The 19896-nt window shown below is 43.1% G+C and overlaps 1 protein-coding gene across 1 annotated transcript in view; it reads right to left on the bottom strand.

The window, feature by feature from the left end:
* Positions 1-557: 557 nt before the first annotated feature.
* The window catches only part of SH3RF3 (SH3 domain containing ring finger 3), a 234894-nt gene continuing 215555 nt past the window's right edge, over positions 558-19896 (bottom strand). The window contains exons 9-10 of the mRNA XM_085214906.1: positions 12363-12700; positions 558-3783 (exon numbers count right to left, since the gene is read on the bottom strand). Of these exons, the coding sequence (XP_085071032.1) occupies positions 3615-3783; positions 12363-12700 (507 nt within the window). The 3' untranslated portion in view covers positions 558-3614. The remainder of the gene's footprint in view (positions 3784-12362; positions 12701-19896) is intronic.

Below are 19896 nucleotides of genomic sequence, written 5' to 3'. Positions count from 1 at the left end.
CTGTGGCGGACTGGAAAGTTATTTTTGCTACATAAAAGGCTAGGAGGAGAGGACATGGCCCTCTCCAGACTGGATCACTGCTTGGCTCCCCTGCCAGGACAGCTCATTTATTTGGATTGGCAGCAACTCACTAAGCCACACGTCTGCCAGGTTCACCATGTTGTAAGGAGCTGCTGATGTCAGGAGGAGCTCTTGGATGCAGGACAGCCCTGCAGATGTTGTCCAGGTGGTTCTGCTCTCCACAAGCGTCTAGGAATGGCCAAGCCGCATAACAATTTTACGACTATTATTTTTCTTTTGAAACACGGCTGGAATTGCCATTGCAGGAGCAAAGCATGAGGTGTGGGGGTGTTTTCTTCACATCTGAGGTCAGCGTTGACTTCTCAAGACCTGCTGAAAGAAGAACCAGAAGCAGACTGTGTCTTCTGGTCAGGTAAATCTTACCATTACCTGGTCTTTACTGGGAGTTACTAGTGAAAGGAAGTGCTCCTTGTGAGCTTTGGAGCCACTTACGTTGTTCGTTCACTTCGCCATCTAATAAAGAGAGAAACCTCCACTGAGTTGCCTTAATGTTTATTTTACTTAAAGAATCAGAAACACAGTCATTGTAGTTCATTTGTACTTATATCCGCCAACATTTCCTAAATCACGTTAACATTCATGTATAACAAAAACATTTTCTGAGCTGTGCAAAGTTCAAAGGGATTGTTCAATTACTCGAACACACTTCTAAAACAGCAAACCTGGCGTTTTACGAACTGAGGCTGCCAGAGGGATTCTTCTCTTTGTTCCCCTGTTGTAGGAGATGCAGATCTCTTTCCCCTTTCCCTTGTATAACAGGTGGAAGTGAGACCACAGCACACATCAAGCCTCTCTCAGTCCAGGGCTTTCCAAGTGGCTCTGGGTCACTTTTCTGTATCACCGATCTGTGTTGTGTTCTGCACTTGTGCTCCTTGCATGGGAGTGATTTGTCCAAGAAGATTACTCAGTAACCCAAAGTGTGAGGATATGCAGTAAATAGGGGCCAGAAACAGCTGTTATCAAACCAAATCCCCCCACAAATACTTTTCTTTGCAGGAGGTATGACCGCAAGGGTTGTTGCCCATTAGAAAAACAACATCTCCCTTGCAAAACATAATTTAAACGCTGATTTCATGACACAACATCTGCGTGTTTTCCTTTATCTTCTCACATATCAACTTTTGTCCTGTTAAGCATTTAAAGGTGGAAATCTGGACCCATTTTAGATCTGGCTAAACACAACAGGCAGCAACCAAGCCGTCATCCTGTTTCATTTTTCTGCATGTAGTAAATACACCCATGGAACAGAATTTTAAGAGAACGTTAACCACTGTAAGCTGTCAGAAAAATCTCCTTGTGTCTGGCAGAGCTAACCCAGAATTTTCATTAGAATTGATAAGACTCGTTCTGACATTTTTGATTTGCTAACTGTGCAGTCCTGTTTGAGGTGCAGTGATACCAGTTCTGATTTGGACCAAACAGATGGACAGATATGGCTCTATTCTCAAAGAAGTCTTTCCAGAAGACATTTCTTCAATCTCCTATTGGTTTAAAAAGGCAATTTCCTCTCAACAGTAACTAAACTTTTACTGGCTGACTCATTACAAACTGGAATACGAACAAATGCAGCAATGTTAAATATAAAAAGAAACACCCTGAAAATAATGCCTCCCTGTTTGAAGGTGCTATACTTGGCCATGGACTGTATTTCTGGGATCTGTTTGTTATGCGTGACAGCGAGAAGAAATTTATTTTTGCAGAGAACAAAGTCACAGAACTGAACTTAAATTGGAATGTTCATGGATATGGTTTTTGATATGTACTAGAAGACATGGCTTGAACGAAAACAAAACTTACACCTTCACATATGAATTACTGTCAACGCAGTAACGATGCTCACCCACTGGGCCTCTTCCTTTTAATAAGATCATCTCCAGGTTACAGTGCCTCCAACATGCTCCTAAATGACCACCACATGTTGGCTCTGGCCAACGGCCAAGGTACAGATACAGTTAAGAAAATTCTTTCATCACGTTTCATTCAGCAAGAGCTGAGCTCTTTTTAAGTACTCTCACAATTGCATTATTGAACTTTTATCATTTTGCTTTGTAGGAATAACCGGCTGAACTCGCTTTACACTTATTGCACCTTTAAGTCCCTGGTAGATGGAAGCTTATATTGCCTGATAAGGTTTGTATTGTAGCTTGACCATTATAAGAAATTGAACAGTCTCCAAAACTGTACATTTCTACAGTAAGAAATCACATTTCGATAATGCTAATTACAGCCGCCACAGATCAGCTCTCATCTCCATAATGCAACAACAGAGGAAAATGCCACGGTTCCTGCACAAGCTAGAACCTGCAGTGTTCTTCTTATTGCCATGAAAAAGTCAATTAAAATGACTCCTCTAGGAATTACCTCCAATTCTGGAGTCACTATCACTCTCCAGACAGAACGCTGTGTTTCAGCGTGAGTCTTCAGATACTACAAATAACAGGAGAGAGCGCACGTGCGCACGGTGTACGGGCACGCTGCTCCCAGGATATTTATCAGTGACCAAGCAGCTTTTTCTCTTTTCCTCTATGAAGCATGAACAGTCTGATCTCGATCTTCAGGTACGCTTCTAATTTTGTATGCTGAATGCAAGTCTTGTTGCAGCCTCTCTGTTTAACCAAACCGAATCTTTAACAGTTAAAAAAAATAGCACCAGATGTATGAAAAAGAGGAAATGTCTGATCTAATAGGAATATATATAAAGTATAACAATTCTTACAGTAAAAAGGTACGTCATACAAAAAAGCAATGGGAAGTGATACTGAAGGACAAAAATCCATGCTGGATATAATAAGGGCAGAAGACAGGCAAAAGGAATTCCGCTGGAATAACCACAGTTTTGATGGCGGAGCTGTGCTTCCTCCAAGATCCGCCCGGCGGTAGCACCGGGACACAGCGTGTGACGGGGACTCTGAGCACTGACACACCTACTGACAAACTCACGCAGCATATCTCTGAGGTATATAGAAAGCATGACGTTAACGTTTTGGGCTCCTCGCTCTCTCTTGCATGATGACACGTGATTCTTTAGCCGGGGTTTTCTCCACCCTCCCCACCCTCTTTTTCCCTCAGGAAAAACAAAATCCCAGTTTAAGAGCTTCCTAGCACACCTCCGTGAACTCTCAAATCCATCTTGCATAGGCCAGTAATAAGAACACTGCAGCTCTGACAAATAAGTTACAGCAATATAACAACTTTCCTCTTAATCTTTTTTTTTTTTTTTTAAAGATATTTTCTCTATAATTTACACAAAGGGTTAACAGCCGGAGTTTAGGCTACGTACAGTCCGTGTGGGCGTCCTTTCAGTCCGTGATTCCAGGTGGAAGGCACTACTTCAACATACCACCGTATGCACCGCGCGATTCCAGAAGCACAGTGGAGTGCTGTGTCTCCGAAGATGTGGACTGAAGGGCCTGGGGGAGTCTTTGGAAATAAAAATGGCAGTGGTTATCAGTCCAGTTTCCCTTTGCGGTCTCTTCTTGTGCTATGCAGTTTCCCCTGAAAGCTCCTCCAGTCCAGAGAGCGGCGATCCGTCCTCAGAAGCTCTCCACAAAGCTCCCGGGGAAGAGTCCCGTCCTGCCATTCCTCTGTAGCGTCCCTTTGTACCAGCCGTCCTCCCGCTTCTTGTGCACGAACACAATGTCACCCTCCTTCAGTTCGATCTCGGCCTCGCTCTGCGGCGGGTAGGGGACCACTACGCGGTACCTTCAGAAACAGAAGGGCAAAGATCTCGTCAGGCACACATCCACTCATTCAGCTGCCTGAAGCCCAACCAGGGCTGACCTGGTCCAGGAGTGTGTCTGTGCAGGCTCAGTTCCTCAGGCCAACGACCTCAGGGGCTCACCCAGGACAAACTTCCTTTGGATTTAAGGAAGACCGCTGTGGTTTGAGTCAGAGACATTACCTCGCTTCTCTCTTTCCCTCACTTGCTTTGAATCAGAAATTTTGAGGAAAAATGCGTTTGGAAACATCAGTAAGTTGGGCTTTTGCAAAGCAGTTGCATCTGACACTGCTACATTTTCTACCAAAGCTCAGTACCATGGGCGGCTTTCAGGCCAGCTTGACTGGCAGCTGTGCTTGGGACATGCTATAAAGCTGGACTGTGACAGCAGGATGTGTTGTCAGATGCCTAGAGGGACAGCCTTGCACACTGCTGCATCCATGCCATCCCAAATTGGAACTGGCAGTGCTCTGGCCAGCTGCCCTCGATATCAGCAGAAACTAACTAAAGCACTTCACAATTTTCTTCTTACCACGTGTCTTGGGAATGCACTTTAGGTCCCTCAGACCTGGAAGGGAAACTAAGTTGGAAAGATAAGAAATTACTTTCAAAACACTCTCTATGCCAAGAGGGAGCCCTTACCCTGAGCCACCTGCAGGGTTCTCTGAGAACTGGGCTTTCATGTGTCACTCCGTTTACTCCATTGCAATGAAGCAGTGATGGTCCCCATATAGCTGTTCTGCTCTCAGCCTCATCATCCTGGGAACACAGACCGAGCCCTTTCACATCAGTGCATTGGTGTGCAGGGCTGGGAACGTATTTCTGCTGTAATTTCTTCCTCAGAGCACATACATTCACTGTTCTCTGGCATCTGATTAACAGTCAATAACTGTCTTGCTAGTTGCAAAGTAATTAATATGGTAAGATAGTTAAAAGATGACAATTGATTATCTAAAGCCCATCTCCTGAGGATTCATATTTCCACAACCACTGGATGGTTTCTGATCCCTCAGTCACTTTTTTAACAGGCAAGTATTTATTTAAAATAACACCCTGTCATTTAGGACTGATTTCAACACGCACTGAAGAATCTGGAGCTCTCCCTGAAGCCATTCCTTTGGGGGAAGTTCTTTACAGTGAAAGTGGTGAGGTGCTGGCATAGGCTGCCTAGAGAGTCTATGGATGCCCCATTGCTGGAGGTGTTCAAGACCAGGCTGGATGAAGCCCTGGGCAGCCTGGTCTGGTACCACACCTGGAAGTTGGTGGCCCTGTCTGTGGCAGGGGATTGGACCTTGATTATCCTTGGGCTCCCTTCCAATCCATGCCATTCTATGATTCTATGATTCCTGTGAGATAGTACCAAAGCAGGGAGCTCTTGAGAAGTAGCTGCTGATTTTCTTTGCAGACACTGCTTGGGTACATAGTAATTATTGGGTACATAATAATTAATTCTGAAATTAGGGACCCTATTTAGTTTTGATGTGACAGTGAAAATGCCAGATTTGGCTATGTGTTTGGACACCTTCCATTTGGAGTGGAGATTCTGCTCTAAAACCTGACTACAGCCTTGTTAACTTTACATGGCAACAAAGTCATGTAAAAAATAGTGTTCAAGCATCATCAAAAATCTGTTGGTCATCTCGGTCCCTTGGTCAATAAATCTAGTTGTCACTGCCTTTCTCTGTGGAAAGCAAATAGCAGAGGTTGAAAAGTGTGCTTCTGGCTGGCTGCGGGAAAATGGTCTATCACGCATATCATCTGTAGAATTGCTACACTTATATTATGAGGCTTTGCCAATTACAACCATTATGCAAATGAATGCACACATTATTTCAAACACTCTGCTGCAGTGTTGATTAATTAAATTATCAGAGTGGAACAATTTTAGCTAAGATGATGCCAAGTTTCAGATCTCCCGACTCTATGTACGATCACAGTGCACTCGAACTGTGCTCCAGGATCCCAAAAGGCTTTGAGGAAGAGGAGGGATGGACCCAGACAGCAGTCGAGTGGTGCAGAGGCAGCCCCAGGCCATTTTGGCAGATCAGTTAAAAAATATAGAAGAAGGTTTTGTCTGGTGTAGGGTCACCCCAAGAACCGAGTTGGGACTGCCAACACCTCATATCTGAAGTACACACAGCCCTCCTTTTAAAGGCAGGGTACACCTTAGGAGCACGGAGCTGCTACTCCCTAAATGGCTCACATGAGGAGGGAGGTGACCACGCTCAGTAAGAATGTGCCCATCTTCATTAAAGGGATTCTCAGAGCATTTCCTTAGAGAGTTAAAGAAATAAATCTCAGCCACTGCCTCGCAAGATGAAGCACTTCTTCCCATTTAAGGAAACCCCAAGTGCTGTGGTTTAAATTCAATTAACTACGGTACTTCATGGGATAACACTGAAGTGTTTTTGATAGAGTAACAAAATCTTAGATATAAAAGACCTTGCAAATCAGTTAAGAAATCCTCTGTGAAGGACCAAAAAGATGCTTGCATTTTTTTCCCTTGTGAGGTTTTAGAAGCAGTACCAGGCAGAGCCAGAACAATCAAGGTTGCAGCGAGCAGAAAAATGATCACACGGCCTGGCTGCCAGCAAGGGGCTCGCGGGCACCAGGCACCATAAATCGCTCCTGTCAGAGCCTGTGCTGCCACTCCAAGACCTCCAGGTGGCATTTCAGCCTCGATTTTTTCCCCCAGAACTTCACTGCAAATATATGTTGGTCGTATTTTTTTGGCAGAAGAGATCTTTTCCCTTCCCTCGCTCCCAAAAAGGCAGTCCAACGTTCTTCTTCCATTTATATCTCTGCTCTTTATTTCCCTTTTTGTCCCCTAGTCTTTGAGAAGCTATGATAACATTGCATGTTTTCTTACCCCAAACTGCCTCCTGACATTTTAGACGAATCTCAGAAACACCTCTGTTTTATCCATGTCACATTACATCTCTGAATTATGAACTTTTACAAATGCTATGTAGCTGGGCTGATTACAAGTGAGGCGAGCGCCTTTGCCTGTTGTTACTGATATTGGGTATTTTCTCTTGCAAACTGCATCTTCAGGCAGTTGTTCCTTTGCCCAGCCTTCTAAGAAAGCCCCAATCTATGGCCCTACTGGTCAGTCAACAGTGGTGTTCCTTCAGAAATTCACCTGCTCTTGGTAAAGTTCAAAATGCCCCCAGATGGCACATGTTTAGTAGAGGATCAGAGGGCAATGAAGTTAAAATCTCTGCTGGCTGATGCGCCAATCTGTATTAGCTCTGTGGGACATCAGCAGTTCCATTTCCCAGCAATGGGCTTCTTTCCTATTTTAGTTCCAGGGCACAGATTCTATGTTGACTTTGTATCCCTGGATTGGGCACTTCAAACTCAGAGGGGATGATACGGTTTGGGCAGGGTCCTCAGTGTCCAAGAGAAAACACGTAAGGGGAGGCTGGGAGCAGTACCAGCATGGATGGGTAACTGGTTTGCCTGAGCTCTGGTGAATGGGGAAAGGTGAGGGAGGGGATCAGAGAGCTGAGTAAGAAATGAAACCCATAGCTGTGTCCTTACAGTGCTTCTCCTTGCAGTCAGCTGTCCCGTCCAGCTCTCCCTTCACTATCAGTGCTGACGTGTGCAAGGTGCAGCTAAAATTCTTGACCTCTGATATATATTACATGATGGAGGTTCTGCTCTTGTTGCCTTTAAAAAAGCAAGAGTGACTCAAGATGTCAGACATGTAGATGCATAAAGACACCTTAAAAGAGCAGGAACATTTCACAACCACACATCTGAGAGGAAGAAATAAGAGACTAAGATTGTCCATGACTTCATGTTGCTTGCTTTCAATTGAGCCTTCCATTACGTGATCATGTATTACTTTTCCCACAGGATGCCTGCCTCATTTAGTGCACACATGTCCCGCTCTGGATGCAAGTCAAGGTTCTGACATGGGAGAGATACGAGCTTGCTGAAGCTACCTCATCTTCTGCAGAGGCTGGGAGATGTCTGGTGAGTGACCCTAGAGAAATTGGCTGAGAAGCACAGGTGTGAGGCATGTGGATTGTCTGACTGCTCCAGCTGCAAGGCCTCATGCCACACTTTCCACAGAGTAAGCCTCATCTCATGCACTTCAGCTGCGTAGGAGTCAGTTGCCTTCTCTAAGTTGCTCATGCAGGCTGTCATTGTGAACAGACAAGCATGGAATGGGTCTGATCAGAACTCACCAGTAATTAAAAGCTGAGGAAAAGAAACAAAATAGTGAATGCCTTCTCCCTGAGTAAATATGTATGTCCACTAGACTGATAGAGCCACGGTGGCTGCAAAAATAGAGGTGCAACAAGGCAAATGAGGCCTGCAAAGCTAATCTCCAATCTGGACCTATTTACAGTGCTTGAGTTCGAAAGCTTTATTCCAAGTTTCTGCTTGTAAAAATATTGCACTGAGGATAGGTTTCAGGAGTCCAGTGCTGTGAATCCAACAGATACCTTGTGGGTTGGGATCTGACATCTGTTTTGTGAGGGGATAGCTTATCGGTGACAACTGAGTATCCAGCCCAGATAACCACTGCTCCTGCTTATCATTGGAGCTCTATTTCTCCATCCTTTCACTGACCCATTGCAGAGACCTGCAAAGCACCTCTGCAAACTACAAGCCAGAACCCGTTCCACTGCTCTGTTTTACAGTGTCTGAACCAGCAGACTCAGAAGAACAAACCTCAGCTGGATCCTTCACCCTCTGCTGAAAGCATTGCGGGATTCAATTTCCGAGATGGCTGACCCCAGTTTCTCAACCTTGAGGCAAGCACCCAAGACAGAGGAGCACTTAACCGTGTGCATACATGTCACTGCTCAGTCAGAACATACTCCTAGGGTCATTTCTTTGGTATCACTTTCCAGGAAAGAAAAAAGCCCTTCCTTTGCTTTCCCTTTTGGCAAAGAAGATATACGTGCATGACAAAATTGAAGTCAATGAGCGTTAAGCACATGCTTGAGTGCTTCCTTGAATGGGGAGCTCAATTTCTAATGTGGCAGTGATTTGTAGAAGGGATAGATGGAAACGAGGAGGGGTCTATTTTAAAGGTCACACTCACTGCTCCTATCTAATTCTGCAGTGCTGCTGTGGTTACCACTTGTCCAAAGGCTCCCTGAAAACCATATAAATGCCAGGCAGCTATGCCAGTCGTGACAGTAAGTCTGGATACAACCGCTTTATCAGACTATAACATGGCAGAATTAGTGCCAGTTACCATAAAAGAGTCAACAACGCGTGACATGTTTTACTCAGGTTTGCATCTGGGAACGGTGCCAGTCAGCGAGGGGAACATGACTCACACACATACACTCAGCTCTCCCATTTTGCCTTAACGTACAGTCATATTTTCTTGAAGGGGGTGGCAAGGCAAATGTTGTGCTTTGGTGCTGCTAGGCAGGCGGCATACCCCTCTTCCACGTGAGCCACCGGTGTCAGGGAGATGGGGGTGAGTCTGTAGCTGCCTGATGGCATCCCTGCATGGGATCGGCTGTACCAGTCCAGTTTCTTGCACAAGCAGCTGCTGGATGGAGCAGCTGCTGGCAAAGAGTGTGTGGGGCACATGCAGCATGACGGGGTACTCACTTGACAGTCAGTCACTGAAACGCAAAGTGACAAGGACACCACCTGGGAAATTTCTCCGCTCCGCTGCTCATACTGTGGTATGAGCTTTACAACAGGGAACAGCAGAAGGAAAGTGGTTTTAAAAATGTATCGTGAGAAGCTACACACAGAAGGCAGAGATGGGCACTAACCATCCCAGCAAGCCAGTTAAAGGTCAAAGGTAAATGACAGGGGAGGTAGGACCATTTTCCTGTCCGACGCAGCCACCCACAGCCAGGTTTTGAAATATCAAATGGAGTAAGATACAGTATTGCTTTCCTTGCTTTCTCCATGTACAAAAAATGAAAAGAATAAAAATTAACAGCATTTCTATGATGGTAAAGCTCAGTTCACCTTCCTTTCTGACAGGCTGAACTCCCATGAAGGCTGTGCTTTCAGGCAGCAGGACAGGCTTGCTTAAAGCTGCAAGCAATTAGGGCTTTGTAACGCACCTCCTGTGTGATATGGCCTGTGTCTGCTTGGTTTCCATCAGTAGCCTGGACATGGCAAGGGCCAGAGATGCAAGCCAACCCCTTTGTAAGAAGTAGCGGTGCTCTGCTGCCTGTGTGAGCCTCATTTTGAATGCTGTAAATATTAAGGAATGTGCTACTTCTTCCAACCTTCCAGTGTTCTGTCTCTGTGTGCACAGATGGGCGTTGGGAGATAGAAAGCCAAGTACAGCTAAGTGCACTGAAATGCTCTGCAGCTTTTTAAAATTTCAGCCAGCATCTGAATCTGTTTATCTAACCTTTTTTTTTTTTTCTTTTTTTTCTCCCCTTCCCTCCCTTTTCTTTCTCAGAGAATTGCTCCTACTGTGCAGATGAAATGCACCAAAATGCAAACAAGCAAAATATGGAGCTGAGTGATGCTGAATGCAAGTTCCTCCACTGCCAGATGTGAAGAGAACAAGTGGTTTGAAAACTGTAATTTGTTTTTTTTTTTTTAAATAATTCGGTACTTCTGAACAATTTGATGATTTAATGAGCACAGATGGATGTGGGATGAATTTCTAAGAGACAAGTGTTTAATGTATCTGCTCAGATTATTCCAGGACTAAGCATTATCCTTCCTAGTGCATGAAGGTAATTAATATTTCCCATTATGGCACGAAAAAGCCCGTATGATCAGTTAAGGAATGCAGATACACCAATGATATGGAAGTTAATTCATAAATCAATTAGAGAATCTTGCCTGCTGTGTATAATTAGGGTTACTTCAATTATAGCTTATTTTCAGATTTAAGACTCGAGAATCAAAATGCTTAAAATGAGAGGAAGTTCCTTACCACCGTATATTGCAGTTGGAAGTATTTGCACAGTTGTAGCAGTCTAAATCTATTCTCTCCTCATTCCAGCAAGGCTGAGAGTGTCCCTCTGGTTCTATTCTGTTTCACTGCAGCTGCTTAAAATTGTCATTAGTTGAATGTTTCACTGTCAGGACCCCCCTGAGGTGAAATGAGAAATGTGTAGGATATGGGACCAGCCCTGGCATATTAAACAATGTGTCCAGACTCTTCTACATCAAAGCTTGGAAAGCAGCACCTCAACAGCCAGCTCCAAGGCACCAGGGAATGCTCTTACTGGTTTCTTTTCATGGCTATGTTTAACTAAAGGTGCAGCATTCCACTGATGTAGTTACACCGGTGCTAAATCTGGTTTGTATTGATTTAGCTTTTCTTATAGCGTTAATCTAAACTGATGTAGACCAAATTAAGTGTGCCTAAACAGGGATTGGTTTTTCACTCTTTTCACTAAATTGGTTTTTCATGGATTTTAAAGACAAGAGACTACTGTGATAGTCTACTCTCAGTGCCTTCATACAATGCTGAAGGACCTGTCTGCATTTATTTCTGCTTCCAGTGTAGTATCTGTGCTTAAAGTGCAGCATCTCTTTTAGACAGAACTCCCAATCCAGAATAAAAATATTCCCAAGCCTGTCCCTTCTGCAGTCTCTTACAGGTTGGTCCCAAGCCTGTTCCTTAACAGATGAGATCGAGCTCTTTGTATCGCTCCCCAAAAACACATAGCTTCAAATCTCCCATTGTTCTTAGTTTGCCCTGCACCCACTCTGATTTGCCTCGAATTTGGCTCTCACGAAATATGCTGTTACTCTGTGTTCTTCTATGAAAGAGATGAATTAGCTCTGTACCAATGGGTCTGCCCTCTTCATCACCATCCTCCCACTCCAGTCCAGCAAATAGCAGAGACTTCATGTTGGACAGTGCAGGCCCATGGCCCAACTCATTCTTCTAGGGACTCCTGATCTAGAGTTATATTCAATGCCAAACAATGAATCAGTCTGCAACCTTCTTACTATCTGCTAGTCAGTTGTTTACAGTTTGCTAAGCATAGCACTCTGTGGTTCACATGCTAGATGCCTTAGAAAAGTTTGTTACAGTGTCACTGTCACCTTCCCAGCCAAATGCCAACTGTACCCTGTAAAATACCACGTAAGGTGTGGGCTGTCCCGTGGTAGCCCTTCCTATGCCCTGCATCACCTGCTTCATAACACTGACTAGATTCAGGGCCAGGCTGACTTGCCCTGTGCATTTCATTTGACTTCTTTCATACAGTCACATAAAAACAGTTTCTTTCACGTTTCTGCAGCTACGGTTCCAAAGTTGTCATGTGACAGCTCCATGAATTTATTAAAACACTGGGATCCCAAAGAGGTATTTGTCCACAGTATCTACTCTCTTTGGGCTGAGAAAGCATTGCTGTCCTCTCTACTTGAATGAGGGCTGTTGTGGCAAGGTGCTGCTCTCCAGAAACACGTTTTTAAATGAATGAAAAGTAAACCTGCACTATATGCCAGAAGATTTTCAATGGGCATAGGCACAGCCGCTCACAGTCAATCTGTGGAGCTGCAAAACTTGAACAACCCTTAAGCAAGTTAAATGTGCCGCCCTCCTCCAAATGCTCTCTGAGGATGCAGTGACCTCTGGAAATACACAGCTTACCTTTCCCGAGGCAAAGGCTTGGGCTCTGGCCGAATAGCTGCCATGGAAGAGAGGGACTGCCTGGCAGGAGAAGGGATGGAAAAATTCAAATCCAAGGAGCCTGTTTTCCTGTGCAGAGGCTCCAGCCCCATTGCTCCTTGCATTTCGCTCTCGATAGGGCATGAGCCTGCCCTGCCGTGGCTGGAGAGAGAGGAGAGCTCTGGTCCCACTGCCCCTTGGAGGACTCCTTCGATGGCTGCCTGCGGGTCGTGTGTGGGAGACACAGATGGTGGTGAGCGCGACTTCTTTTTTGTTGATGCTCCTGCTAGAAGCTTCAGCAGCCCACTCTTCTTCTCCTTCTGCAAAGCAACAAAAGGAAATGTGGGCAGTGAGCAGATATCCCTCGTCCCTCTGTTCTCCTTTTGGAAAATCTCACTGTGTGGCAGGAAACTTCCCCAGGCTGCCCCATGTAGGGGTAGATTCAGGTCGAACTGAGTATTTGGTAATAAACATCCTACAAAAATCCCTCCCCATCCAGAAGTGCTGGACTTATTCAGCAGAATAAGAAGCTATTATAGACAAACTCTATTTTCGAATCCACCCAAGCAGTGATCATGGGCCTCTTGAAAGAAATACTGCAGTTTGTGAGACAGCAAATGTACAAACTTCCCATGCAGAGGAGAAGGCAACCAGACTGTGGCTCTCTTTCTTCCAGGGACTCCTGTTCTCCAATAGAGAAACTCCCCCAAAGTAACACAGCAGGTGCTATGCTGAAAAAACACCAGTGGGATAGCAAGAGAACCGCTCATCATTGCTGCCTCATTTGCTGCTTGCCATTTTACTGCTTGATACAGACTTACTGCAGGGAGGAGGGAGGCATGAAACAGTGTTTTTCTGCTTCTTTCCAGGCCCTGCTTCTCTCCTCATCCTACATCACACTGCTCCTACCCACATCTCCCTCCCAGAGGTAGGTCACCTCTCCTCGAGTGTTAAGGTGCAAGCGTTGCCTTATGGTTGAATACACAGACTGCAACGTTCACACTTGGCAATCACGTCAGTGCATGTGTAGTTTCAAAGTTCTGCTTTGGTTTCTGATGCAGAGTAAAGCAAACAAATTAAAAGCACTCTTTCAATTAATGTGGAAACAAAGCTCAGCCTCTTTTATTGAAGAAATGCAATGGACTTTGCATGTTTTATAACAGTGTGAGAAATTCTGCTATGCGTCCATCTTAAGCACGCACAAATATAGGGAGCGAAAAACGAGCCCAGCAAACACAGTACTGATGGAACAGAATGATCTCTCTATCTTTGAGTAGGAAAGCTCTTTGGAAATACAAGCCAGCAATTTGTTTGTAATTCATTTGTTTGTAGACAAAATGTCCCATGCGAGGTTTAAAACAATGTTCATTTATGTGCTGAGTGCTGAAGTCATTTCTCAAAGCAGCTTTAAAGAATAGGACTACAGTGAAATAAATATAAGCTTCTAGAAGACGCTCAGAGTAGTAAATCTACTTGCAAATGTACTAAGAGAATGCAATGTCTCCGCTGCTGAAAGTTCTTGCTTGCACTCTTTACTGTCATGGACTCGTCAGAAAGCAGAAATACCTCAGATGTTAAGATCTGTACACGCAAAAGTAAAGCATGGTTGTTATTACCATATCCAGTGATTTTTGAAGAGTCTGAACTATGCTTCCAGGTGCCAGTCTCCTGGGACCCACTCCAACTATTAAGGCCTTTTGTCACTTACGGGTTACTTCATAGATTAAAGGACTCGTCCTGTCTAGCTGTTCACCCAGGCACAATCTGTGGGAGTGAAGGGAGGGCTGTATGGCATCAATGGGTCAAAGCCACCAACTTCATTTCCCTGGGTGTAGCAGAGAAGAAGACCGAATGCCCCTGAGAAACATCTCCTCTCCCTGACCAGGAGGAAGAACTCTTCTGTGATTGATGGAACTCACTTGAAGAACCAGAAAACATTTCAGCATTTCTTTTCACTTTCTGATTAAGAAATATTGCTGCTGTCATCATTAAATCAAATGGTAAAGCTCTTCACAAAATTGAGAACCTCTTCTTTCCCCGTGGCTCGCTGAAACAATAGCTCGAATGATCCCAGCATACTGTGTCAATACGCATTTGAAGGTGTCTAAAGGTCAGTGACAGAACACAATAGCCATTGTGGGGCCCTGGAGAAATGGCTATTGTGCAGCAGTGAGCACTTTGAATCTCTTTAATTGGCAGCTTTGCACATGCAAAGTAACTACACGAATAAAGCCCTGTATAATGAACAATTAATATTCCTATGTGGTAGCAGCTTTTCTAATTTTTGCTTCTAATTTAAATACCTTGGGCAATTTTCATTTGAAAAACCTTGGATGACTTAGACATCCAAGGCACAGAAGCCAAAATCTTTGGAAAGAAGGAAATACACACATTCACAACCATCTGTGCATTAAGAAGCAGACGAGTCTGACAGTCAGCTAATTTTGTTTACAGGAACAGCTCCCACCCTACAAGGTTACTCCTGACATAAATTTCTGCACTGAAGCTGCTGTCCCTCAGACAGCAGAGAGCTATAATGAACTGACTGAGGTACCCCTTGTTCTACTTTAACAAAAGGGAAAAATAAAGAATTGATTTTTAGGCTCCTTGTAGTGAACTGTGCATCTTACTCAACTTTTGAGTCGTAGATCTGTGACCTTTAAAGAGCTGAGATGTTGCACTTCATTTGCTAAGCCAAGTCAAAAGACCCAACAGTCCCCTTATGGCCTTGGGGGAGATATTTGGAGGTGAACACATACAGAACGCCTTGGGTGCCTGGAGTGTAGACATTGCATCCAGCTCTCCCTCCCTTTGAGTCTGCCAGATGTTCCCAGCCTCTTCTGGTACTGCAGTGCCAGACTCTCTGCTGATGCTGCTCAGAGCAAACCAAAGACTGCTGGGAGCTGATGATTTGCTGTGATGTCTCTCATGAGAAACACATTGGTTTTGAACTTTCTACAATCAGTAGTTCAACCCAAAAACCCATCAGGACTCCTCTCATCTGTAAACGGTCCTAGGTTAAGACTCCTTGTGCTGTGGGAATTCATTAGTGCTCCAGTGCTGCATAGTCACACATTTCTTTGAGAGCAACCAGTCGTTTTCCATGGCTTTAGCAGCCAAAAAAAAAAAAAGGGAATTTGGAGCCGAATGTTAAAATGGAATCCTAGTAATGATTTATTCCAAGTGTCCAAGTATTATGAATTCATTTAATATTTAGTATAATAGCAACCATCCTTCATAAGAAATTAATTTAATATTTATATGGCTGTCCAAGACAGTCCTTTCTGCAGCAGTTTCACTGTAAATCAACTAAGCACTAATGGGCTGTACAGAAATGCTCACCGATTGGTTTCAGACGCCGCAGATTCTGAAAAGAGAGAAGTTTACAGAGGACGTTTCTGATGATTGTAAGGAATTACGTTTTTGAACAACAAAAAAGATGCTTTCCCTTTTCCTTTCATGGGCTGCTGTTCTATTGCTTTCTAGGAAATCTGTAATCTACCGAAGCAGCTGTGTAATTATTGAGTTTTCTTTGTCTGGTAGCTACGTTTCCAATTGACTGCAAACTGTGTTTGACGTCCCTGCCTCCTGAACCCACCAAGGTCAGACCTTTGCATCTCTGTTGATGGATGGGTTCACAGTCCTAACGGCACTTCTCCCATCTCCTGGCTACTGCCCACATGTCCAACTGAATTTAAATCATCACCTTTGTGTTGTGCAGGTTTTATTCTACGAGGTTCACAGTCAAAACTTCCAAGCCATTAATTCTGTAAGGATCAATACCTTCTTTAAAAAAAAGAGAAAGAATGAAATGAATCCCAGGCTGTTTCTAGTTAAGAAAAAGAAAAAAAAAGGACTATGAACACAGTATATATAGGTCAGAATTTCTTACTTCCCTGACAAAGTCTAAGCTCAAGACTCTGTTCCTATGGTGTAGCATGAAGGAATCTCAGAGGCAATCAGTCTCTGGCAACACACGAAGGGATAGGCAACACTTCTGTGACCCTGAAGCATATATTTGGGAAGCCATCACTTAGACAGGTGCAAGTTCCCCTTCATATTTTGCTGTGGGAACATTTTGAAAAGTGAATACAGTCTGAGCTTAAGAAACCATGAAAGACTAGATCAAAATTAAAGTCTCAGATATGTAAATGTTGAAATATTTTGCTTCACAGTAATTGGGGATGATTTTTCCCCTCATTAATAACCCCACTTGAAGATAATAACCAGCTCTTCTTTCAGCTTCAGAGATGAGATGAGCACAGAATGCAGCTACTTCGTTGATGACTGAGTGATAACAGAGCCCTGTATCTGCAAAGTAATAATCATGCTGTAATCCAAACACCAATTATACATACTGGTTTTATTAATACAGATATTTTCTTTCTTCTTCTTTTTTTTTTTTTTTTCCCAAAAACCACACTAATAAACAGAAAATTCTGTTTTAGGTGTTTTTTTTTTTCATCAGCAGCTCCTAATACTCCATTTCATACCTATCTAGGCTTATTAAATGAATTAGGAGACCTTACTGCAGCTGATAGAAAATCTGGTTCCAGCCATTGAAAAGAGGCAATTTCTCATGCAACATCAGCTACATCAAGAGATAACAGAGCCAGAGGGACAAAAAAGGTTTCATTTAAAAATAAAGAAAAAAGAAACAAAACTGCTTAAATGTTGCCCTGAGCACTGAAGAACAAATGAGGAACTCACCAATCAGTCAGTACCCCCCAACCACCACTTTCATTGCTTGTTTAACTTGGCCAGCACTCATTCCAGTAAATTTAAGTTAGTGTTGGGAGAGTAGTATGTTTTTACTCTGAGTCTAACTTGGTTACTGGTGATTGATGCTTGGATTAAAAGCGTAGGGAGTACTTTGAACTATGAAGTTTAAGGAGAAAGCTATTTGGGTTTGTAAAGTCCATAAAATGATTTGAGATTTTGATAATGATTTAAAAACCAAACTGGCATCACCTCAAATGAAAACCTCGTGTTTATGAAGTCTTTGGATGTGGATTTACCATTTGTAGTTTGTCATCATTTCTGATGAGGCATAAGTGATACGCTGAACAAGACAACAGTAATTACTTCTAAGTAATTACTTTTAAGTAATTACTGTTCAGCAATTACTACACAAGCACTGCTGCTTTTAAGGACCAGTTTTGTAAAGTATATTATGTGGAAATTACGAGGACTCTTCTGAAAGTAATGCCTCCTGTTTTATTATGTTGGCCCATGACATCAGAGGCAGATGGTGGTGGTATGGCAGTAGAGGCTGAACCTTCCCACCAATATTCTGTAACACTTTGTTGCTGTGTGTCAGATGGAAGCAGAGGTGCACTCTGACACAATGGCATCTGACATGGAAGTGCAGATGAAGCAAAGGTGTGTTACTGAATTCCTCCATGCAGAGAAAATGGTACCCACTGACATTCGTCAACTCTTGCTGAACGTTTATGGAAACCAAATGGTGGATGTCAGCACAGTGAAAATTGGACTGCATGGGCAACATTTTCCTAGCAGTGAAATTATCACAGCAGCTGTGAAGCAGTGGGTTACTTCCACTGGTGCAGATTTTTAAAAGCGTGGCATGCAGGCTCTTGTTCAACACTGGCAAAGAGGCATAGCTACTACTAGTGACTATGTTGAAAAATAGTGTTTTGTAGCTGAGAATGTGCTCTACTAAATAGTGTTATTGTGCTCTTTGTATCTGTTGTAGTTTCCACGGAAATAAATAGCAGGCATTACTTTCACGGCAATCTATGTGCTCGTAAAATATATAGTTTTTAATGGAGACAACTAACTCTGGCCATAAGTCTATTATACTCTCAGTATATAAACACGCTAAGGAACAAAAAGAATTCATAATATAATTAGTTTTTAAATTCCAGCAATTCTAGTAACATATGTACATTTGCATACGCACAATTATATTAGACTTATGGTCATTGACTTGTAAAATAACTAACTAGTATTAAAGTCATTAATCACAGAATCACAGAATTGTTCGGGTTGGAGGGGTTCTCTGGAGATCATCAAGTCCAACCTTCTGTGCTAAAGCACATTCTCTACAGCAGCTTGCAGATGAAAGCATCCAGGTGGGCTTTGAATATCTCCAAAGAAGCAGACTTCACAACCTCTCTGGGCAGCCTGTTCCAGTGCTCTTCACCTTCACATTAAATAAGTTTTTCCTCGTATGAAACTTCCTGTATTTCAATTTGTGCCCATTGCCCCTTGTTCTGGCACTGGGCACCACTGAAAAGAGCCTGGTCCCATCCACTTGACTCCTGCCCTGTAGATATTTTTAAGTTTTGATAAGTAAGGCCTCACAGGGCATTTTATATGTTTCAAAAACCAAACTGCAAAAATAAGTTCAGATCAGTACAGAAAAGCACACAGGCACTTAATCATGTGCTTTTGTTGAACTGAGGTGGATGCAAGGCTCTACAGAGTACTAAAAGAGATACAGGGGGAATCTAAAAATATATTCGAATATTCAAGCTGTATGGAATGTTAGATCTTTTAAACACTGGAGCAAAGGTAAAGACTAATCAGGGAGAAAAAAGCTGGAGTGGAAGCAGAGAGAGTCAGCTGTCAGTGGGCTTCCTGGGCTCTACTGCATTCTTAACAGGCAGAAGGCAGAAGGAAAAACTACCAGTTCTTTAAAACTATTTATGGTGAATGAGAGACAGCTCATTTGCTGAACTGATATTGCCTTTTTCTTCTGTGATTGATGGAGAGAGAAGCTGATGGATTGTTATTATTTCTTAATTTCATTGCTTTTCCTCATCTGTTACATAGGGAATAGTTGATGGTTATGAAAAGGGTGGAAAGTTTTAAGATATGCAACTTATTCCATGCCCTGATTACAGTTTGTGATTTTTTTTTTTAGTGGAAAACGCTGAGAGAGCACCAAGGGACTGAAAACTACTCAATAACTTGATAAAGTTACTCAAAATTGTGTGGTGATAAAGTGAAATATGATAACGCCAAGAAAGTGATGAAACTATGGTCCTAGCCAAGTCCATGGCAACATTTACACTTATTTACAAGCAGCCAGTATGTCTGGAAGTAACCGCAAACTCAGATGGATGTGTTTTAATCCTGAGTTTAGTCCATCTCTTCCCTTCAAGTATGAGCAACCTCTCTGGGAGCTCAAAACAAGGGAGTAGACGTGGTATTTTTGCACATATTTGGTATTCTTTTCTTTTTCCCACTCAACAGTCCAACACAACTATTAGTTCATGCTCAGTCTCACAAGGATTCCTCATCTTGTATTTCTAGAAGGAAAACCTAGCTCTTGAAGATGACTTGGGAACAGATTGGTTGTTTCTCACAATGCAGGAATTAGAAGAAGTGTAATGAGATTATCAGGCATATGGCTCAAACAAAAAAAAAGAAAAAAAAGGAAACAGTTTTTCACACAACACATAATTAAGTACAGAATTACTGCAGACAGGATTGTGGAAGCCAAAAGTAAGATCAGGTTCAAAGGGGATTAGATAAATTAATGGAGAAC

This window comes from Meleagris gallopavo, chromosome 1, assembly GCF_905368555.1.
Source record: "Meleagris gallopavo chromosome 1, MGAL_WU_HG_1.1, whole genome shotgun sequence".
In the NCBI taxonomy this organism is placed as follows: Eukaryota; Metazoa; Chordata; class Aves; order Galliformes; family Phasianidae; genus Meleagris; species Meleagris gallopavo.
This window is presented reverse-complemented; position numbering and strand designations above follow the sequence as displayed.